General features: G+C 38.1%; 1 protein-coding gene across 8 annotated transcripts in view; it reads right to left on the bottom strand.

Annotated features, from left to right (window-relative positions):
• TUNAR (transmembrane neural differentiation associated intracellular calcium regulator) overlaps positions 1 to 24,318 on the bottom strand; it is a 161,445-nt gene that overhangs the window by 26,804 nt on the left and 110,323 nt on the right. For 5 of the 8 annotated variants that reach the window (XM_086893799.1, XM_086893798.1, XM_086893800.1 and 2 more), the window contains one exon: positions 2,922 to 3,216. The exons of 1 other annotated variant lie outside the window; for it this stretch is intronic. In XM_086893799.1, the coding sequence (XP_086749925.1) occupies positions 2,922 to 2,960 (39 nt within the window). In that variant the 5' untranslated portion in view covers positions 2,961 to 3,216. Of the gene's footprint in view, positions 1 to 2,921; positions 3,217 to 3,712; positions 6,211 to 11,400; positions 14,261 to 24,318 lie in introns of those variants that run through there. 2 more of the 8 variants (XM_086893804.1, XM_086893805.1) reach the window with 2 other exon arrangements.

Raw genomic sequence — 24,318 nt, 5'->3', positions numbered from 1 at the left:
GGAGGCTGCCAATAAAGGTAAATTTTTGCATACTCTGATAGTTTTTCTCTAACAATGTATCTGTACAGTTGCGTGATCTTTAGGAATGTAATTAACCTATTTTTCTTGCCCTAATTACAAGGCAAAAGATTTGCATAGGTAAAAAGAAAAATGATTTTGTTTAGAAGGGAAATCCAAATTATGCCTGAAGATTCATAAATCTGTTGCCATGACAATCAAAGAGCATGGTCTTATAAAATATTTTAGAATTTATTCACATGAGTAGTTCTTACTCACTGTGCTGGTTTTGACCTCTCCCATTCTGAGTGAGCACTGTAAGAGATGGAGCCCAAAGTCATGGACTAAATGAACTGAACAGAGATTTTGTGGACATTTCTGGATGTTTTACAAGGGTGGTCCATAGACTGAGGGAGGGATATCTGCATATTATATATAAAGATGGGAAGGGGCTTCGTTAATGAAGATGTATTGGATAGTGTAGTACCTGAGCATGATGTAAGCAGAGTAGAATAAGGAACAGAGAATGTGATGTGTTTAGCTGGAAGAGAGTTAATTTTCTTTCTAGTAATTAATATGAGGCTATGTTTGGTGCTGGAAACATATTCCCAATACAGAGATGTTTTAGCTCTTGATGAGCAGAGCTTCCACAGTGCCAAGGCCTTTGGTGTCTCTCATCCCACTGGGCTGAGGCTGCACAAGGGATTGAGAGGGAACACAGCTGATACAGATGACCCAAACTGACCCAAGGGATATTCTGTACTATATGGTGTCATTTAAACATGTAAAACAGCGTATAAAACAGGGGAAAGACAAAGGAAAAAGGGAGAAGGAATGTTCAAAATTATGGCATTTGTCTTCCCAAGTAACCATTACACTTAATGGAGCCTGGCTCCGGGGATGACTGAACACCTGCCTGCTCATGGGAAGTGGTGAATGAATTCCTTGCTTTCTTTGCTTGAATGTGTGTGGCTTTTGCTTTACCTGCTAAAGAGTCTTTGTCTTACCCATGAGTTTTCTCACTTTTACTTTTCTGGTTCTCTCTCCTATCCCACCAGAGGGGAGCGAGCAAGCAGCCCTGCATGTTTAGTTTCCAGCTGGGGTTAAACGATAACATTCATGCAAGTTGTTCCACTGATTGACATAGAACTGCTGATGAGAGGTTTGCAATGGGCAACTTGAATTTAGGATGCAGTCCTTATTCACATAAAGAGTTGAGGGGATGACTTCTGCAAGTAAGAGATTCTCTCTGACAGTGAAGATGACATTTATGGGTTGTGCTGTTCTTCCTCAGTTTTGCTTATTGGTTCTTCCACTAGTCACATTTTAGATAGTAAAATACACAAAAATTCTGCTTCAATGCACAGGTATATGTGTTTTGAACCTTTACTCCTAAAATCAATTCCTCTGAACCCTGTTGAAATATTGTCATGCTACAATGTGTTTTTTCATCTGTGCTTCCTCCTGCTGCGATTTTAAGAAGTTGCATTACTATTCTCTCTTTAAAAACTGCTTTATGGAATCCTCCATCATACAAGGAGAAGATTTATTGGGAACTACCACAAAATCACATCTTTTTCTCTAATTCTTGTTCATGAGTCCTGCTGTGGGCTGGATTTTGTGATTTGGCTTTATTTATCCTTCCCATCCTGAAAACCTGCTGTCAGGAACCTGTCATCTCCATATCCAGCTGCACAGTCCATGACAGCTGCCACAGAAACCTGCTCCTGATCTTTTTCCAGCTCCACCAAAAAAGTCAGATTTCCAAGGGGTTGCCCTCAGAGTGGAGGCAGGCCCTTACCACAGTTTACTCAAGAACCCCTCAACTTTCCAAACTCAGTGATCAACCAGGATGCTAAAGAAAATACATCACCACTATATCACCTTTTAGTACTACCCTAATTTCTGAAACAGAGACCCAAATAAACCAGTGTTCCTGGAAAAGAAATCTGTTCTTCCATCTCAGTTGTGCAATTCCTGATCTGCTTAGCAATTTCTTGACAATGACCCTAAGTATTTGTAAGTTGTAACATCTCCTTGCACTCCCCTAGCACCTTTCATCCAGAAAGACAAAACCATATTACAGCTATTAAAAAAAATATCTTGCAATACCCACTGAAGGTACTTCTAATAATTCTCAATGCTCCTCTAATACATAGCAAAAATTACTTGATGTGAGAATATCCCATACTGGATTTGTTTATTTTATGACCTGGGTAATAATTCACAGTGGTCATTTTCATCTTTCTGACATGTTTAAGAGGATCTGTCTCCCACTGCTGCTAAAACACAGCATCCAAGTCTGCACTTGATAGTCGTTTCCCATGGAAACAAAATAGAATAAATCTTTTGTACCTGACAGTCTTGCAGACATTGAAAACCTTTCTGTAGCTTTATTTACTAAAAGAATATTATTCAGAACCATTCTTGTATTGATATAGGATTTCTTTTACCTCCCATTTTTGCCTTCTAGTGGTCAGTGCATGACTGAGGTGCAGGGAAGGTATAGAACCGTGACCCCAGAGAAACAGAGCAAAAGAAGGAGGAGGCAGGAGGAGGGGAATGGAGGGAGGGAGGGAAAAAGAGAGAGAAATGTCAAAGCAAATTCCTAAACATCCTCTTTGGCATGGAAATATGTACAATACAGCTGCAGATGTTCCAGTCCAAGTGCAAATGACAGCACAGGTGTGCACAAACACACACACACATATTCACTGTCACAAAGCAAGGGAGAAAGACAGAAATGATCTTACAAAGCTGCTGCAGTAATCAGGACACTTGCTCCTGAAAACAACCATGCAAGCAAACATTCTTTTGTTATATTTGTACATTTTTTCAATTTTCATTTCACTATTGCTATTATTTTATACCTCTCACCACATCAGAAAGATAGTTATTATTAAAAGGAAGGAAAAAGGCCTTACCATGCAGTGCATCAGGAAGAGATGAGAAGCACAGAGCATGCTGCAGAGATTAAGCTCAGCATGGCATTCAGATATCCTTTGGAACTGAAGAAAATTGTCCAACCCATTCTTCCTAAGAAAGTGGACAAGTTTTCTCTAAGCTTGGATTTTTCACCAGAAGACAGATCCTTACAGTGCATTATATTTTCTTCTTCAGGAGATATATTTCCTCCAGTTAAGTTTCAGCTCCGCAATGCCATTTCCAATCAGCTCTAAGAAGTTCTTCATTCCCAGATTCGCGGTGTCATCAGAGGGACTCCAAAGAAAATCAAAGAAAGAAAGAAAAAAAGAAAATAATACCTTACCAAAGCCCTGAAATTACTACACTGAAAAGGAGAAGATATAAAAATCCCGCAACACCCCCTCATTTACTCTATTATCTTGGTGTTTCACAACGATCAGTACTACCTCCTTGGTCTCACATATGCAGTGCTGATCATTTGCAGCAAAGGAAGAGGAAAAACTTTCCCAATTTACACATGATGAATTTTCATTGCTGTTTCTCAGCTGTGTACTACCAAACAACCCTTTTCATCCTGAGACATCTTTAAAACCATCTGACAAAAACACCAGCTATCCCTCTCCCTTCCCAAAGAACATGAATATTAGAATTTCTAGAAAAGCGTTGAAGAAAATCTGACAAAAACCCAAAAAATACAAGTCAGATCTAAAAGCAAAAGCCTTGAAGCAGGAGGCTTCTTGAGCAATGAGGTACTTTGCCTGAAGAATTCGGGGACACATGCGTTAAGTACCATAGGGAAAAAGAAAGGGGAAAAGAACGGTGGCTAACGGAGTGTTTGGAGAAGATGGGGTGGGACCAAATGGGTGTCAGGCAGGAGTGGGATCCTGAGTCACCCTCAGCCTCCTGCCTGCTCACTGACAGCAGCTCGGGCTTCCCCTGCACTTTCTGCAAAGCATATTAATTGATTCTGGTTGCTGAGCAACTAACTCTGGGGAGCCACATCGACGGCTCCGGTTCCAGCACATCTCCAGCAGCAGCAGCAGAGAGAGGGGATGGTCCTCCCCGCCTCTCCTCCTGCTGGGATCACTCACCCCACCCGGACGTCCTCAGCTGCCCTGCAGAGAAGCTTTGCAAGGAAAAGGAAGGAGCCCTCAGTAGTGCAAGAGGGAGAAGAGGTGGGATGCTCCCCCAGCCTGTGCTGCACTGGCAGGACTCGGGAGAGTGAGCAGCCCGACTTCACACTGACAGCAGTGCCCCTCTGCCACCCTGCTTGGGGTGCCCGGGCCAGCAGGGCTGGAAACCCAACCAGCTGTGTCGACACAGATCGAATCAGGGTGGTGCAGCCACCTTCTGAAAAACAATCATCTGCAAGATGTTAAAATGACAAGTCCCATGGTTATCACGGAAAATAGAATATCCTGAATAGGAAGGGACCCACAGGGATCATCAAAGACCAGCTCCTGGCCCTGAACAAGACATCCCCAAGAATCCCACCATGTGCCTGAGAGCCCTGTCCAAATGCTTCTTGAACTCTGTCAGGCTGATGCTGTGACCACTCTTCTGGGGATCCTGTTCCAGGGCCCAACCACCCTCTGGGTGAAGAACTTCTTTCTAATACCCAATCTAAACCTCCTCTGACAGAGCTTCATGTCATTTGCTCCAATCTTATGTGAGTTTTTAGTTGAACATGTGGCCACTTAATCTCTGTCCCTGCAATAACAGTAATTATTGCTTATTCCTGACTTCATGTTGAACTTCAGACAGAGCCGGCAATTTTCTGCCTAAAAGGGTGCACTCTAAACAAGAACCACCATGCAGAGGAATTGCCTAGGTGTCTTTGACACTGTTTTTGATACTGCTAAAGGGATATTTCGGACAAAATCTTATAATTGCTTTAACTGATACATTTAAATTCCATGGAAGAGCAAAGCAGCAAAGAGGCCATTTAGTTTTGGTCCACAAAAGAGATGGTATAACTGAGTAACTGGAGCTGGCTCAAAGGGCACTCCTAGAGTGCCTCGACTGATGGCTCAGTAGGAGCAACACAGAGGATTTCTGCAAGGTTGATGCCAAGGGGATGGACACTGAGCAGGGCCTGACCCCTGCAATTTGTGCTTCCACTGACTTCTGTGGCTCTGGAGTCTGTCTGAAAGAACCCCCCAAAACACCACAGTGTCTAAAAGAGGACATTTCCCTTGTGGTGTATAAATCCTTAGTCAGATCATGGCATTTGTTCAGCACTGACTAAGCTGTCTTTCTGATGCACAGGTAAGATGTAAGAAATGAAAAGACCTCAAGATTTCTCTCCCCGTGACCTGGCAGTAAGTACAACACTAGATCTTGGCCAAACTGCTCACACAAGATTACTGTCAAAGACCCGAGCCAGATCAGCTTTTTATTCTGTTATAGTGATAGGATAAGTTAAAGAGCAAGGCCCTGAGAACTGCCTTAGCTTGCAGTCACAGAGAGAATTATCTAATTCTCCCCTTGAAAAACTCCAATCTATATCTAGTAAGCCCTATTTAAGTGGAAAACACCAGGTCTTTGTGAAAAGGGACAGGTTATCTTAAGGAGGAGAGTTACTTTTCTGACAGTAGCTTAGCACCGCACTGATTTAATGCTTTATAAAGAAAGATCTACAGTTTAGCCTCATTTTCTTAGCAAAGCCAGATGCTCCACATATATTCAAAGCTCAGGATGAACCATGAGATCCTGTTAGCAGAGCTGCTGTATGAAGCAGATTGCAGAACATACTCAGTTTATCCAATATGTTTATTGATATGAGCATGTACTGGAAATTACTTATCCCCCAAGCACAACATCCTGAGAAATATGGGAACATTTAGACTAAGGGAACAAAGAGAGGTGGAGGAATTTCACAAATTCTTGCAAAGGAATTATTAAGTCTATATGAATGTATTTCACCAAACACATTGTAAAGAAATTCTTTCAGCATGATAAGTTGTAGTTGTTTTATCTTTCCACTATTACTCCTTTACATTCATGCTGGTGCCTGTTTTATCCCCAACAGTACAATCTTTAAAAAGTGTGACAACAAAGTATTAATATTTTAATGTGCTTTGTTTTGTACTTTATTTTTACAAGGCAGAATACCAAACACTGTTGAAGTTCTTTGTAGTGGAGAAAATATCATTAGAAGTTTTAGGGAAGGGCAGCTTGAAGGGCAAAACAGTAAAACGAAGCAACCATAGAAAAGAAAGGAAGTCAACAATAGGTGATTTCAAAATGAACGGAAACTAGCATGTAAGAAGCAGCTATCAGATTATTAAAAAAATTTAGGAGAGGTAGGTTTGCAGATGTCAATATTTGTGCAACTTCTTACCCCTTTTTTTTAGGAAATGCAAGGCTTCTTAAATAAAATTCAGTCTCTTACAGAAAGCAGTATCTCTCACTCAGACAAGACTTAAATTTAATCTCATATAAATGCTTTTTATTATTCATTGAAAAAGCTCACTAATGCATATGTTCTAATCCTATTCTATTCTTTATGTATCTTTTCTCTTCCCACCTTAATATCCTTTCAATAGTAGTGTTATCCTCTTTGAGAAAAGAGGTGTCCTGTGAGCCTAAGGACCAGAGCAAGCTAGGACCAGTCAGCCCTCATTCCCTAAGGGGATGGTACAGCTGGTGTCCCATGGAAACCCAGCAGCACTCTCCATGGTAAAGCTCTTGAGCCAGACAGGATCCCTCTGCAGGACCTTGGGCACCAAAATAACAGGGATGTGAAACAAGCCATGGCACCGACTTAGGCAGAAGCCCGGTTCTGATCTTAGACTCTATTGCCAGGACCTGATAGTGAGCGAGAGTCCCCAGGGAGACAAATGGGAAGGAAAAAGACACTTCTGGCAATGTGTTCTAGTCCAGAGCGTAGGTAAGGGCCAGGTGGAAAGATGGCATTTGAAAAAGACAAGGGAGAGCTGCAGCAAGCACGAAGTGGTGGCTGAGGCGAGGGGAACAGTGCCTTTCTCTGGAGTGAGAGGATGCCTGTGCTGCAGGGACAGAGGGCAGCCAGGGTGGATGGCTCCTTACTGTGCTGGGCAATTCCTCTACCCTGAAGCACAGCAGAGGCCCCTGGCAGCTTGGGAGTTGAGGGCACAGACTGTCAGACCTGTAAGAATTTGAAGCAGAAAAATCTCTCAGGAATCATCCTGCAAGCCAGGAGCAGGGAAGACCAGAGAGGTGGAAGAAGAGGTGCACCAGCCTTGCTCTCTCTGTGCTCAGACCGCTTCTGCAGTGCCTGTCAGCAGCAGGTGCCTTCTCACAGCACAGCACAGAGGCCACCAAGTGACACAGGAAACCTCCTTCCCAGATGACCCAGCTGCCTGCCACAGTATGGTCCAGACATTTCATCACAATCACAGCTTAATACTATGAAAACTATCTTTTTATTCCTTGCAAGCCTCACCTTTTCCAGTATCTGTCATCTGAGAAGTGAATTAGATTTTTAAACACAGTATTGTATGTAAAAGATACAGTAATTTTAGCAGAAATACAAAGATGTGCCCAGATAATGAAAATTATTTAACATCTAAAATAAAAGGTATAATTCAATTACTAACCAAATTTTGATTAAAAACTTGTGAAAATTATTTGCAAATAAGTGCTCCGGGCATGCTTCTCATTTTGACCTTTCAATATCCTGTGTCACATTTGCTATTTAGTCAATTACAGCACAAACAACTGAATTGATTTCTTGCCTTTTTAGTTTAAATGCCATAATACAAGCAAGAGAGTCTGAGCTCAGTGAGTGAATTTCCAGGTCATCGGCAATTAATTGAAAAATATAATCATAAGAAATAGACCTTCATTCAAAAAAAAATATCCAAAGCATGACAGAGGATGTACACATAGTTCCATCTATTTGCCGAATATTTAGCATTCCTAAACTCTATTTTTAACATATTTTAAATTTATTATTAGTGTAATAATTATTTTCCATATTCTATGTGGCAACTGGTTTCTTTCTTTTCTTTTTTTCCATCAGTGCAAATCAGACTAGGATACCATAGTTGTCAAAACCTGACAACACTAAGAAAATAATATGTGGGAAGTAAATGGTAAGTAAAGCTAGTAAAATTAAAAACATTGATTTGTTAGTCTCTTTTTAAATAAATGCTGCCTTACTACAACTTAACTGCCAACTGACTGAAGAATGATAAAAGGTTACAGCTTGTGTTTGATAATTGTTGGGTTTGTTCATATTTTCATCAGTTAGTCTGAAATAAATATTGGTGGATCCAACTTTCATTTATGGAAAAGTAAATCTCTTACATTCATTGATTGCAATGAAATCATCCTTAATTTACATCAGTGTAGTGAGTATAATCAATTACAGTACTAATTTTTGTTCATTGAAGAGTTAGCTTCAGTTTAAATTTGTTATGTACCAGTAATATAGCACTGCTTCCTGACATGACCGTAGCTCTAAAAATATAATTTCAATACTGCTGTATCAAAAATGTGTGCACAAAAATGTGACTACCTGGCTAGTAGCGCAGCCATTTTCATTGCAGAAAATATATACACTAAGCATCATTTTTCTTTAGAAAAAGAAAACCTGGTTTGAAATTAACTTCTTAGCATATAAAAGAAATAGAAATGAATTATTTCAACCCATTTTAAAACTGATATCTTGACCTAGACTTCCATTTTGTACATGCAATATGCAGTGGCAGTTATGTTTTTGGGGGGAAGTCATTGAAATTGAACACAAGTTAGGTGTCAGAATAGAGAGCTTTATCCTAATCCTCTGAATTAGTTAGAAAAACGCTCCCTGATGTCTATGGAAGGATGACTGAGCCGTATTCTTAGGAGACTACTCCAGTCTCAGACAGAAACTGCATAACCTGTTGCACCAAATAGAAGCAGCCTTGCCCCTCTAAAGCTGCTGAAATGGACTGGATCTGTGCTTACATTAACCACTCCAGAAGACAAGTACTATGCTCTGGGAAGTGATGATGGGTTTGCAGTGTCTGTGCTCAAAGTGGAATCTCGTTAGAAAAACAGCAATCTTGCTGTACATCCGTGGAGTGAGACAGGACACGCAACGCGTGAATTTGCTGAATCCCAAGGGTGATCATCTGCCTGAAATTCTTTTCTAGATAAGCATGTTCACACGTGGCAAAAAAGCTCTCAAGAGCAACAGTTATTACTGCTGAATAAATATTCACATTTTTTCTCAACAGGCAATATACCCACTGGGCAAAAAAATAATAGTATGCTAATGAAGGATTAGACAGACATGGGCTAAATTAGTCCTAGTACAGTTCTGTTAAGCTCTTGGGTGTGTATTACATGACATTACTATTTAATACCATAGAACAAAATTTTCTCTCTCTCCCCCCCTTTTTTTTTTCTTCTTTTTCCCCACCTTTCTTCTTTTTCTTTATTGTTTGGTTTTGATTTTGGTTTTTTTTTTTCCCCTTTAGCAAAAGAGGTGGAGGTTTCCTGTCCTGGGTTAACATCCAAGCATTAAGAAAAGTATCATAACCTGAATGTTTATATGATTCACACCTAAACCTCTTAATTACTACACAGTATGCTGCTAGAATTAATGCTGCATAGCAGCCAAAACAGTCCTAAATATTATTCAATGTTCCATAATATACAGTATGGGTGTTGTCATGACACTGAACAGTATTTGAATAAAAGCACCTTGAGGAATGCAACAGAAGCCAAATTTAAGTAGCTGCTGGCATTTCTATTCTGAAGAGAGCTGATCTCCAGAATACCAGTATTCTGATGGGTAAAACCTCTCAAATGCCTGTTCATTCTTTGCTTCATAGAAGACTCAGCACCCAGTTTGGTTTTTTTTCACCACTAGCAGAAGTGTCTTTGTAAGCATCCTGCTGGTGAAAGTCACTTGGAACAGGTCAGAAAGTCTCTCAAGTTCAACAGAGAATGCCCCTTAGATGCTGGGGGTAAAATCTCCATCAGCAATCCTCTGCCAGGCTCCTTTAAGTCCTTTCTAAATAGTCACTCGACTGATTGATATTTTGAGAGCTTTACTGATGAACAAGGTCCTGGTATTCAGAAGGATTCCACAGAGTTAAATGATACCAGCAAAATACACAAACGTAGATCCACAAGGTACTCCGAGCAACCTCCTCTTAAAAAAAAGCAAACAGCATAACCAGACAAATCAAAACCAACCTGAACATGTTAACTCTTTATGATATATCTGTTTCTTAAATATCCCAATTGCTTTCAGGCTTTTCCTTGGAGCTGGTCTCTGTTTAATTAATTAATCACAGTATTTGCACATCTTGAATGCTTTGTTTTAATGTCTCACTCCCTTCTGTGGATTTCTCTGCTATGAGATTTTAATGAGAGCCATTTCTCATGTTTTTATGCAGAATTATTATACTGGAGGAGAAAGTGATAATAACTCAGTCTTCTCTTAATTACACTTCTAATTATTCTTAGAAGTTTATTTATAATTGTGTCTGCCAGAAGGATTTGTTTCAATTATCATAGCCAGATTGGAAATGGAGCTTAAATGAATTCTTTCTGTAAACAACCATATTTTAAAAAAAGCAAATAAGAAGTATTAATATTTATTTTTAACTCAAAATACTTCCTTCTCTGATAGTCATTCTTGTAAACAAAAATCTTAGAGAATTGTGTAACATTTTTGCCCTTCAATACTAATAATACATAAGGTAGCAAATGTTCTCAGAGGACAAAAAACAAAATTTAATTAAGACAAAACTTATTTATGGTCAAAGGGTCTTTTTATTTTTTCCATAAAGGAAATTAAGGGCTTTTATGTTAAAAGTCTTCAGATAGGAAGCCTCACCTCTAGAGGCACACCAAGCAGTGCCACTGCTAAAAGAGAATAAGTGTTCTTTCAAGGGTGAATAGGAAGGAAATATCTATTTTTTATGCTATTATATTCCCACTTGAAAAATAGGAAACCCCTTGTTTACCACAGTATTTTTACAATAATGCAGACTTCATCTGAAAAGTAAGCTGCCCAAAGATCTTAGATCAGGAAATCGTGTTTTCAGGGAGAAACTCTTCAACAAAAATCATCTTTAGAAAGTACGATCCTATGCATAATTTTTCATTCTTCATTTGAAATAAAATTATTTTAACCAGAGTAATCAATCTAGAAGTAATTTTAGGATGACTGAAAGAGATTTAGAAATGGGTATTTCAGTATGCACAGATGGTTGATATACACATTCTCTTCCAATAATATTAAATGTATAAAAGTTACAGATTAATTTGAAGTGAGATTCATATCTTGGCTATGGAAAGAAATAGCAGCTATTGTTAGGTAATGGATTTGTAACCTGACAGACAGAAAATGACAATGTGCTACACTGCATGTTTAAAATCTAGAGACAAACAGTTTGCCTTCATATCAAACACATTTCCCTTCGACACCGGTCCCCTGCAAGCCCCTGCTCCCTCACCAAAACGAGCACAGGAGGAGAAGGCTGTGAGACTTACCTGTTTGCCTTCAGATGATGAAGAAGTTTAAAACATCAAAGTTCTCGTGACAATCGGCACTAACATTTAGCTTATGTGGAAATAATTACATTCTTCCATCTTTCAGCTTTCTCAGTAAGTGAAAGCTGGTGATGGATGCCAGCAGCCTTGTTAAAATATCACTGTAATCCGTTCAAGCTCTGGAGATTGCTTAGAAAACCAAGTCATAAACATGCAGTGTCTACAGCTTCACAAGCAGCTCAGCATTTTCCAAGCGTGCACACGTCTTCCTTTTCCAGTACTGTACTTCACAGAGCACTCGACCTATCTTCATTTGGGTAGAAAGAACACAGTTGTTCAAAGTAAATCCTACGTGAACAGAAGTGTTCTACGTGTTTGTATTCTCACATCAAGTTGTTATTATTTTAGGAAAGGAGACACCCTTTTATGTTTTTGGTTGCTGCTGTTCCCTCATCATGAAAAAAAACAATAAAAAATGCTTCAAATAGAAAGGCAAGAAGCAAAGAAGAGGATACGGCAGTTCAAGAAGCAGCAGGCAAGGATGGGTGTCTTGTGATTGCTTTGAGTTAATACTCCTCAGGGGGAGTTGAAAAAAGCACAAATACAGCAAAATCTGTCTTACAGAGTAAAAATCTGTTGTATAAGGCAGTCTCTGGCAAAGTAAAACAGCATGTGCATTTACTCCATTAATTTCTAGCCTGCCAGAGTGCAAAGGAAATTGGTAGCTTTCTTCTTTACAGGTAGGAAGGAGGAAAGAAAATGCAGTATGTGTAACTAATTTTTTCTGCTCTCCTGAGAAATGTATCAGATCTATTGAGGCTGTGTATGTGAAAGCAGTATTTATCAGTACCAGAGAACATTTTATGATTATCAGTATTTTCTGGAGCATATGTGAAGGATGAACAATTAAGAGTGCTGCATCCCCCAGATGAAAACAGCACATTTGTGACTGGTCTTCCTGTAGCTTAAACGTAACAGGTCTTTGGGTTCTCTGGAAAAAACAAATATGGTGACTTCTCCAAGAATCCTAAGTACTGAACACTTTGGAGTAACTGACCCAATTACTGGCACCAAGCAGTGGGAACTTCAGCCTAAAAACCTTAATTCAAATCTCCCTGAAGCCCATTAAAATAGATTTTGAAAGGCTGTGGATGAGGACCTTTGCCAGCTGGCTCCTTTGTCCCTGGGCATCAAGACACAGCTAGATCACAAAGTCACCAAAAACAACTTGGAAGGATCTGGTTGAAACCCTGCTCTGACCTGAAGTTGTCCTGGATGTGACAGTGTGATGCTGGGTCTGAATCTGCTCAAATAACATATGCAGCACAAACACATGCCTGTTCCCTTCAGGGCCAAAAAGAAAACAGTCCATTTATTTGTATGATGAGGCCAGTCACAGACCAAAATGCCACTGAGCCAAATGCTATTCAAGCATAAAACAAAGAAACTCCTCAGCTGCATGAATTTACTGTTCAGCTGTCACCTTTCATACTTTCCACACATACCATCTACCTGCAGTACCACCAAATCTTTCAGAACACAGTGTTCTTTACTTTAAAGCTTTCTAGTTATTAACCCTGCCATACTCTGGGTCATTTTTTGCCTTAGCAGAGCTTGATCTAGCCCCTTCCAATCAGTGAAAATATCATATTTTGAAAAAACCAATTAACTCCTATTTCCATTGCCCCTTGCTGTTAAAGAGGTTGTAGTCAAAGTGCATCTGTGTTATACACTGAAAATGTGAAAAATGGAGAAAAGAAGCAGGGCCATGTTTCATATTTAAGCTCTGAGGAACTGCACATGCCAGATACAGCAAATTCCATATCCTTGGCACAGAACAAATCATTGATAGCTCAGGGCTTTGCCTCAAAATGCTGTAGCACTTAGTTTGTATATTCCTTTCTCTTCTACAGTCACAATTCTGCATTTTGCTGCAATCTGAGTATTTCAGGCTTACATGTTCATGGAAAACTGCCTTCCATTTGAGGGAGCTTTGGGGGCTGATCCTGTAGGGGAAGCAATTGCTCTTACATCCCTGAGCACTAGATATGCTAACTGCTCTCTTTCTATATTTGATGCCCGAATGGAAGGCAAATACTCTTTCTAGACACACAGCAACCCCACTGCCTCACAACCCCACTGAACAGTGACAGATAGGAAGGTGAGAGCACAGTTTTTTGAGCACTGAAGAGAAAATCCCAGCCCACAGTCACTCCCACTGAAAGCTGTGGCATCTAGAGTTGTATCAACTTCATTCAGATTCTACTGGGTCTCTAAGAAAATTTCCCTCTTCCTTGTCAGCTTTGCAGTTTGGTTGGGTGTTTGAGCCTTCCCACTGGCACAGGGCTGCTTTCCAGAGCACCACATGCAGCAGCCCTGTGAAGAAAAGGCAGTAAAGCAGCAATTGCATCATCTAACAAGGCACATGCAAGCAAACTGCACTTCCACCCACAGCAAAACTGCCACTGGTGCAGCACACAGTGCTTTTTGCACACCAGCACACACTGGATTGAAACTACAGATGAGGGACTGCTCCAGCACTGCCACTGCAATAAAGTCTCTGGTGTTATATGGCAGAAAGCTCAATGCACATCCTGTTTTCTACTCACATTTGAATTCTAAATATGCTTGCAATGCATTGTGTATTTTTAGCTTGCCCAGGGTTCCTATTTTGGGTTACCAGCCTGGGAAATCTTTGAAGAGGTCTGATGTTGAATGAACCTTTGAAAGACTGGTGTGTTTTAACATTGGGCAGTGGGAGAAGAAAAAAATTAGAAAGACAGATATAAGATATCAGCAGCTTCTTCCAGAAAGAGGTCAGCGGCCATGAAATTTGTCACTATCTTGTTAAGCATCAAGAACTTCAATGTTTTGACACTACAAAGTGCACCTGCCTCTGGAAATTATTTTGAATGTCTGAATTATCCCTCTTCCATCAGATACAATAATCTTTGCCTAATATTTTGTTCAAAATACTTCCAGCACTCAAAGATACATTTTGGGAACAGAGGTCAATGTGTGTATGTCCCAAAGGTAGGATATTAATAACATTGGAAGATCTATAGTTTTCCATGAGACATGGCATTTCAGCTACTGACTGTAAAAAATTGAATTTGTTCCAAGGGTTGTTTTTGCATAGGAAGGTGACACTACCCTTGCAGAGGACTTATGGGTATTCCCCTTTCATCCTGGGAGAGTCTGACTGTCCCAAGAAAGGCTCTGAGCATCTTCAGTGTTTTTGAAGGTGAGAAGAAAATGAATAAGGGTATACAAGCTCCTCAAGCATAATATAATGCTGTATTGTGTCATCTGGATTTTCTTACACGCTATTCCAACATGATGAAAAAAGCCTTTGACAGACTGGGATCAATTAATTTTATGAAATACATGCATCTCCACAAGCACCAAAGACCTCCAAATATTCTTTTTCTTTGTATCCTGCTCAGAGAATCCTCATCAAAGCAATTCTCCCTCTGTATCTTGGCAAGTTGTTTTCATTAAATAGTACATTCTGCATTATTTCCTTGGTGAAATATAATCAAATGGTAAAACAGTCCCAAGACCAAAAAGAAAATACCGAAAAGCATAGCTACTAAAAGTTAGCACTGTCCAGGGTGCAAAGCCTTGTGAGGAGGAACAATAAACAAGAAATACAAAGATAAACAGAGGTGGAATGAGTGTCTTTAACAATAACATTATTTTATTTCTAGCCAGAATCGTAAATCCTGATGCACTCTGTGTATATCCATATTCATATCTGGAATAAATTTATTTGTGCTTAAAGAACAAGTCCCAGTAAATGAGATTGAGGAAGCTGCATCTGCAACTCAAGATTTGGTTGTGGCTTGAGTTCAGCCATATTTTAAAATAAAAATTTGTGATCACCTCTACTTGTAGCAGCCACAGCAACAAATTAAAGGACTGTATTTAATTTTGATTAAGCTCAAACAGTTCTTTTATGTCAAATATTAAATCAGTTCTCACACTGCAGAGCTGGACAGGCTGCTGTTGGGCTATCTGGTGTTCCCTGTAAAAGAGTAGAACCTGTATTTAAACATATCTATATCATGCCAACATACATGTCAACATGAATCTAAATTGACAAACAACTTTTTATTTATTGTCCTGTGCTCATTATCAGTGCCCAAATATCTGAGCCAAGCTTGAGAAAGAGGAAGAATTTTTTTCATGGTTCAGAGACAGAAACGCTTTATCAAAGGAAAATTATTCTGGTATTCCAGCTGCTTTAAGAGAAGGTTACAACACATTCATTTCAGACATCACGCATGTGATAAATGAGGGAATACTGTAATAAGCTGCCAAGGATATATTGATAATGCCGTTTTTTTCCTCAGAGTTTCATGAATTCTATAGGGCCCACTCTGAAGTCCATTAGCTCTTGAAAGAGGCTCTTGAAAAGAAAGTTCTAAACTGCTCGATTACCCCTCAGAACCCTAGAAACAAAAGATAATTTACAAAATGGAGGTGAAACAGAAAGAGGATGACTGAGGCCAAATCAAAGATAAAATTAGTGGTAGAAAGGCTAAGGGCACAGCTAAAAATAGACATGTTGGGGAACAAAAGTCTGTGGAAAGAGAGCTAGAGGTGTAGGTTGAGGAGGCAAATGTATGACAGCATTGAAACACATGTAAAAAGGACAAAGGTGTGAAGCAAACAGCCTGGGATTCTGAATTCAGGTAAGAAGGCAGAAGATACCCCAACCTGTGATTTGATCATGTCATGGAATTAACTGCCTAGGTCAAATTCTCTTCTGATCCAATCCCTGGTAAAACTTGGCTGGGGGCAAGTAATTATTTTAATTTCATTATTCATCTTAAATAGTTTTAGCCTGTCTTTCTGCACTATATTTTACTAAGATTTCTTACTGAGGGCAATTTCTTCAGTTGTTCTGTGTTTGCTACATGACATAGAGGTGCCTGGGACCTGGATACCTAGAACCAAACTACTTTCTCACCAAGGACTGGGTCAAGTTCTTGAAATCTGAGGCAGAACAATTTCAGAAAATACTGCCTCACCCTTTCAATGCCATTTGCAAATTAAAAGTCACCACCAACAATCTGCCAAAGGAGCTGTTTAAGCTATGTAGTTTTGCACTGTACTGATACACATTAGCTATGATGTTATGGATGGTTATGCTGTCTCATCTGATCAGAATGGCAATCTCTAGCTCAAAAGTATGCAAAAGTTGAGTGATAGAACATTTTAACTTCTTTCAACTCCCCAAGCCACACTAGTCTGTATTCTTCCTTGCTTTAGTTTTAATAGCCTGCATTGTTTTCCTCCAGGTGCTACTCGTTCAGTGAGTGTAAGAGATGGCCAACTAGAATCCAAAGGGATCACAACCAGGGGTGTAATGGCAACAAGCGTTGGACTCATATATTTCACAAATATAAGCTTATTGGTTAATTCAGGTGGGAAGGAACCTCTGGAGCTCATCTAGTGAATGTTTGACCCAGTTTTGCCTGTTTGTCAGAAGTACCCAACTTGCTCTCAAGCTTAGCTGTAAGAAAAGATTTTTATTTTTGCACATCTTGAACAGATGGGAAAGACTGTTTTATTTCTTCTCAATTTTTTCTCTGACTGAATTCCTTCAGGAAAAGACAGTGCTTAAATATTATGGAGGTATTACAATCATTCTCACTGCATGCTAGACTGTAAAGTTCATAAAACCAAAATAAATGAACCACAGATATCTTATATCAGTTTCTGTCTTGATTCATGCATTGCATGAGGAAGATTTTTGGGGTTGTAAAGAAAAGATCATATATGGAAGACTCAGCCCAGTCATCCATTCATACAACATTTGCATTACAGAGCACCTGCGACCAGTTCTTTCTCCTGAGCACTTAAAGAGTACATGCAGTAATACTTTTTTAACTTTGAACAAAAAGAATGTTTGCATCTCATGTGACTCATTAACTCAACAGAGCCGTAATATATCAATCGAGCTACATGTAAAGAGGACTATAATAGCACAATGAGTCTGCAGTCCTATTTCTAATTAACATGGTTTAACTAGACACAATTAGCAATCTCACAGTGTAAACTCACTCCTGTGACAATCATACAAAAAATAATCTGTAAAGGTTCAAAGGATTTCAGTCCAAAAACCTGGTTATTTTTTCCATCATCACAACTCAATTTAATTTCAGCTTGCAGCTTTTGAAGGGAGCAGTCAAGAGCAGTATTGGAATACGAGGGCCAATATCATTATTACCCATATGCAAAACGGACATATAATTTACACTCCACAAAAAGACACTGATGATTTCATTATCATTAATAGAATGCTTTGCAATCCACAGATGGAAAACACCATCTAAAGTCAAACAGTTCTATTCATAAGAAAGTTTTTGCTTTTCAGTCCACAGACAGCCACTGATTCATTTTGCTCTTCCTTTTTCCTAAAAAATATTCTGTTGTTTGGTCTTTGGTTTGTATTTTTATCCTCATCTTTGGAATCAGATAACACTGGGTTATGGCACAATGCTTTGCACATTTGGTGTACTGAATTTTAAAGAGCCCCACCATTTTATGAAGTCAGGAAGAAAAATTTCAGTTTTGGAAATGCTTGTACCATATACACTTCAAAACAGGAGGTTTTAGGTCTGCAAACTCACAATCTAACACTGAAAGGTAACACTACTCATCTCGAGTCTACCAGATTATTTTATAGTCATTCTGTTTTTTAATATCTCTTATATTTATCCAAGAACAACAAAATCAGGGACTTGAGACAAGCAAGGAATAAATAGTACTGTTACCCATATCTGTACCAGCGCTTTGTCAGGAGCAGTTACCCTGAATCTTCTGTCCTGAAGCATTAAAGCAAAGGTCACGGTAAGTTGTGTTCATGAAAGATCGTGTGGTCTTTCCCATAAGCTTCAGGTGACAAATGCAGAACCTTGGACAAAATCCAACTCAGGAAATTGCCTTCTAACTACATAAAATAATTTCTACAATTTCTATTGAGTAATGTATATTTCTCACGCTCCATCATAAGTTCCTATTCTTGGGCAGCCTTCAGTAACACAAGCATTTTACACATGAGTGGTTTTGAATTCTAGATACTCCTAAACAGTTAAATTTCATGAAATATTTTAGCAACTGGTTTAAAAGGAGCTATAAAAGCTCAAGCTTTTCTATTGCCATTTTATGTTGAAGAATTAATTTGTGCTAACACAGCATTTTCCTAAACTCTGTATTTAACTTCACAGTTGGAAATTTCTGATTATTTTCATTTCTTTTTCTCCTACATATGTTGGAAAACAACTTCTTTTATAAGCTATCTTGTTAGAATCTGATTGGGAATTCTTATCATACAGAAAGAAGACTTGTTTCTTTGCTCTTAGCATAACAAATCTAATGGACAGTATGTTTTCAGTTGTTTACCATAAAGCTGAATTAGTTAGAGAAGGACAATGGTCAAAGGCTAGACACTTTCAACTCCTTGAAAATATAAGCAGTGTCCCTGAATTAGCTTGTAATGCCATTATGAGCCTGAAATTTATGGGAAACATTCGGACTAAGGTTCTGTGAATACTATAGTTGAAGGTTTTGGAAAAACTTAACTCAGCAAAGATGACAGAGATCATAATCCAGGCTTGCTGCCCCACAGTAATTTCCCAGCTGAACATTATCTACTTCTCCCCAGCAGCACCCCCTGGGCAGTGACCCTTCTGAGGTCCTGGATCTCAACTGGCTCTATTCCAGTAGCTTGGCCAGGGTGGGGTTTACAGTCAGTGAAGGGGGTTGGTTGTCCTCACACACAAGGAGTGTCACACTGAATCGCTTGTAACAGATTTCCTTTTGCAGACACATGTCCAGACCTGTTGGAAAGCTCAAACAGTTCCATATATGTTGAATGACTCTGTTCTAAAAGATGTATGTTTAAAGGCTACACTTTTCATAAAAACATGATTCCAACATTTCACTTGTGAATTTTCCTCTGTATTATAACAATTTTAACATCCAATACTGGATGAAAGATATATTTATATCCTGTGAAGAAAAATTATCTCCTATGAAGACAGCCTGTAAAGCTCTTCTCGTCTACATATGCTTATTTCCTTCTAACCGCATATATTTTTTTCTGCAGTCAGTTTTAGATAATCATATTATCGTCAGCTAAGTTTTTCAAATGATATATGAAGTAGTTATTTTATCAAACAGCTGCCACCAAATAGTCTTAAAGTGGAAGATTAAAATCCTCCAAGTCAGTCAGTGACAGCATTATACTCGCATGTACAGTCTTAATACAGCCACAAGTGTAGTGGTTTTGAATGCCATTTTCATATACTATTTCCTCAACATAGGATCTTCTTATGATCTTAAAAATATATATGAAACTCAGCAGAAAATAAAGACCAGGTAGTATTTTCACAGATAAGTTACAGGAAATGGAAAAATGTTTGCCCATGTGTTTTGAAAACCCATATATTTAATACATTACGGCTTCTAATATGTGCACATGAGGTTGGGGTGTGGGGAGGAAGGGAGAACTGGAGGGGTCATGGGATAATAACAATATTTTAAAGGATTGATAATCTCTGAGGAAAGTGCCATTTACTAGAAAACATCAGCCTGTAATTGCAACCCTAATATGATACACAGTAAATTGCATGCTCAACAGTCCTCTTTGAGGTGATGAGGAAGTGTAATATTCTGGATGTTAACACCTTCTTTCAAGATCTTCTATATCCAAGTTTGGGGTTCTTTTTTTTCTTCTTTAATGGTCATCTAATACTGGTTTTTGTTGTTTTGTTTTGTAATTTAATGTATTATACACATACTCATGAGGATAAAGAGAACTAACTAGGAATATTTTCACAAAAATATATTTTGTTTCATAGAGTGAGGAATAATTTAACAGGTATGAACACATAGTAAGAACAAATACCTAGTTCTGTAATTTATTTAATCTCTGACATTGTATTTCTCTCTCTAAACATCTACTGTACAAACTTTCCCAACTAGTTCTCATAAAGTACAACACCATTGCACGGGTGATCGTTGTTAAGAGTTATAGTTCTGATTTAAAGGATTTCAGGCTGAACAAAATAAAGCAATTTTTTTGCTCATTTGTTCTGCTATGCAAAATTTTCTTAATAATTATTGTTTGATGGAATTTCACAAAAATTTTGTGATGAAATCCAGAACAAGGAGAGAATCCTCACTCATAGTGAATTTACAGAAATGTTTCCCCCAATATGCCTATTTTTAGAATGCTGTTCATCTCATAGACCTTACTCTTTCAAGTGCATAAATATCAGAAAGAACAATGGTATTCATAACTAAACCAAAGAAAATAGATATTTTTTCTGCTTTTTGTTATCTCTTTTTTATTTCAGCTTTGTCCATCAGCTATTTATTTAAAACTTCAAATTTTCTTCCCAGAGAACTTATTTATTCTTGTGTCGGTGAAGATATATGGCTTATTTATATGCAGCAAACACATAAAAATTCCACAAGATTCTGCATAAATATTTCTCCATCCTTTTATACAATATTTCATTGTTCCAGTACTTGATTTCTCTACAGTTTTAACAGAATACATGTTCTATACCTCTTAATAAATCATAAGAGAATGCATATTAGATAAGAAGAAAGAAAAGTTAAAAATGCTGAAATGGATTTCCTATTTAAAAAAAAAAAAATGCTATTTTTCCTATAGCCAAAAACAAAAAAAAGGAATAGGTCCTAAAAAAAAAAACAACTCCCCTCTGTCAATCTAACAATTTTAGAGTCCGTATTATGCATAGCCTAATTCAACACACAGCAGAGATGCCTTGCCCATTGTCCTGGAGTGACTGTATGCTCCAGTATCCCCATCATCTGGTTTTTTTCTGCTTGGAAATGGGTCCTGTAGCTTTAACAACTGGAAATCAATGGTTTTCCACCAAAAGGGTATGTTACAATAAATAAGGCAACAACAAATTTCATCTTGGAGGTTTTTTTGGCCTATGCTGGAGGAAAATTATACACAATCAGTCATATTTTTTCCTCTAGTCTTTTGTTTCCCATGCTCTCAAAAATTATTATAAAGGGGTTTTTATGTTTTTGCATAAAAAGAAGAAAACAAAAAAGAAATTATAATTATTCAATTTAGGGAAATATGTGAACTTCTAAATTATTGTAAAGTAGGGAAGATGCATCAAAAGCACTTTTTGAATGGTAACTTTTAGTTTTTCTGTTTCAGCATTAAAATTTAGAGATGAAATTCTGCTCTATTTCCCTCTAGTGACTGCTTTCATTGAAATAGGATTTCATTCAGATTTATTGTGAAGTAGCAGAAAGGGAGATGACCCCTTAAGGCAGCCACTCATTTCTCTTGTAGCAAATTATGTAATTCCTGAATTTGATTTCCAGTACACATTAGGTATAAGATGTGCTTTAGTTAAAAAGAACAGGGATGAGGATCTAACATAGACAAGGGCTTTATTCAAGTGCTCTGCAATGGATGTTGAAGTTGTTTTTTAGTTTTAGTATCTGCTGCTCTGTGAACATGTGTTTTGAGATCAATTTCCATGAATTCAAGTGAGACTTAACATTTTTACTCATGTCAGGACAGGTTTTAAATAGTATGAACCAATTACTTTCACACAAAATGCTGAATGACTATATGAGACATACTTCTGCCTATCAGTGGTGATGCTTTTGCAGACATTGGAAATTTTGCTCTAGTTTTATGACCTTTGAGAAATTTTACCTATTATTTCATTCTTTGGTGTTGGGAATTTATATCTCAGAGTAGAAGAGTAAAAAAAATACCCTACTTCTAAGAAAAGCATTGGAAGAATTCTCTGCCCATCCTTTTTTCTTTCTGTTATAGCCTCAAATTTTATTAAAATAAAAATAAAGTGGTGGTGGGGAAAGCTTTTACAAGAAAACAATGATGGTTTTTGTCTTTTCTAACAGCAAGAAGAAACATTATCAATTCCCACACGTAGTAATAAAATGGAACACAAGTAATTGTGTGTTCAGGCCTACTGCCATCACTAATGATAATCTCTTGTATTCCTTGAGAAAATTTTTTGACATCAGCACATTGAATTTTTTTAAAAAATCATCATCTATAATTTGCACAAACCCATGGTGCTGTGCAAACCCACAAGCCTGGCCACCTGCAGTGAGTGTGAATATCTTTTTCAAAGCCATGGAAGATCTGTTTGATTCCTAGGGTTTCTTTCCATGGGTTTCTGAGACTTCCAGTCAGCAGATCACCTTAAACCATAAAACCTTCTCCCTGGGCCATGCTTTCTTTTCCAGAAAATTTATTTGAAACACTGTAGAGATAGTAATATAGAATTAAACACACCCTTTGCACAACTCAGTTGACCTTTCCTGATCACATTTGAGACCCAGAAGACACAACTGATTGATCTTTGTAGGTATTATGCCTCTAATCACTGTGGCTGGATAATCTTTCCCCTTTAGCTGAGTTAAATCAGAACTAAAGCATTAGTAAGTCATTTCTGGAGGTTTTTCTTGGTTTCTTTTGGTTTTGTACTAACCAGGAAACAGTACTTGAGGTTGGACAAAAAATTTTTCACCCTTCCAGCCCTCACTGCATCTGCTTTGCCTACAGCCCTAATACATCTTCAGCTACCAGTGAACAAAACCATGATGTATCCACATGCATCTTTGCCTGTCTCTTGTCAGGTGCCCCACTGAAAACAGAATTATAGGAAGTACATAACAGAAGACCCTTTTGCAGTGAACACATTATCTTCTGAAATGTCTCTATTTCAGTGCAACTGCCTTTCCATTCATTTGATTTGTATTTCCTGTCACAGTCTAAGGAATTTCTATATTATTTTCATTTCATAAATCCATCATATGAGATAGGTTTAAGAAAGTCAATAATATTATATATTTTTCTCCATTCATCTTGAGAAAGGACATTTTTTTGAACTTCTACATTAATGATTAAAAATTGACTGCAGTTTTGCAGCAGAATTTACTTATTAAAATATGAATTAATCATATAAAAGGGAAATCCTCTTTGCTTATAATGTAGTATTCACAAGATCTGAAAAGTGATTTTATCTTGGGTTTTGTCTTTGCTCTCATAATCTTATTTATTTTTCTTTGAAATAGTACTACTTCTGGTCTGCTACCCTGGATATAATATTTAAAGTTCTAATTACATGGGTCAGAAAATTTGTCCAAATTTTTTGTAATTTCCTAAATTAAAATCAAAACTTAACTTGAGATTTTAAAAAATGCATGCATTTTTTTGTTCATTTCTAAGGGGAAAATACAGGTAATTTTCTGCTTAAGAAACCATATTGAAGTCATGGGATTTATACCAACAGATAATTTGATTGAGAAGGTACCAGACTTTGAATGCTTCCATACTGCCTAATTTAATTATTTAGCAGACATAAGTCTATATATTTTGTTTGGCTCTCACTGAAAAATTAAGCAAAAGACATGTTCTCTGTGTATCAAGGATAGCTGATATTACTCTCAATCCCAGCTTGTGTAGGAATAAAAACCTGCTAAAATGTTGAAGGTGAAAGCAAATTGTCATGTTTTGGGTCTGGTCACAAACATAAGGTGGACAATGCATTTCTGGGCAACCAGCAAAAACATGAAGAGCACAGGACAGGTTTGAGGTGGACTCTTTCATCATCAGAACACTTGGAAAACAGGGAAGCAGGAAGATATCAGTAACATAGTCTTGCAATGACATGTCTGTTTCTACAAAAGCTAAAGAAAGCATGTAAAGGAAAAGGCCTCTGTGTTTGTGGCCAGCCTGGGAGAACAGGCTGAGATTGTGCAGATGCAAAGCAACCTGTGAGAGTGACCATGAAATAGATGACAGAATTAACAAGCCTCAGATGGTTAGAGGGGAGAACACAAACATCATAAATCATGGAGCTCAGGACAGCA

Source organism: Cyanistes caeruleus, chromosome 6 (assembly GCF_971803275.1).
Source record: "Cyanistes caeruleus chromosome 6, bCyaCae1.hap1.1, whole genome shotgun sequence".
In the NCBI taxonomy this organism is placed as follows: domain Eukaryota; kingdom Metazoa; phylum Chordata; class Aves; order Passeriformes; family Paridae; genus Cyanistes; species Cyanistes caeruleus.
The sequence above is the reverse complement of the archived record's forward strand: the minus strand, read 5'-3'. Positions and strand labels throughout refer to the sequence as shown.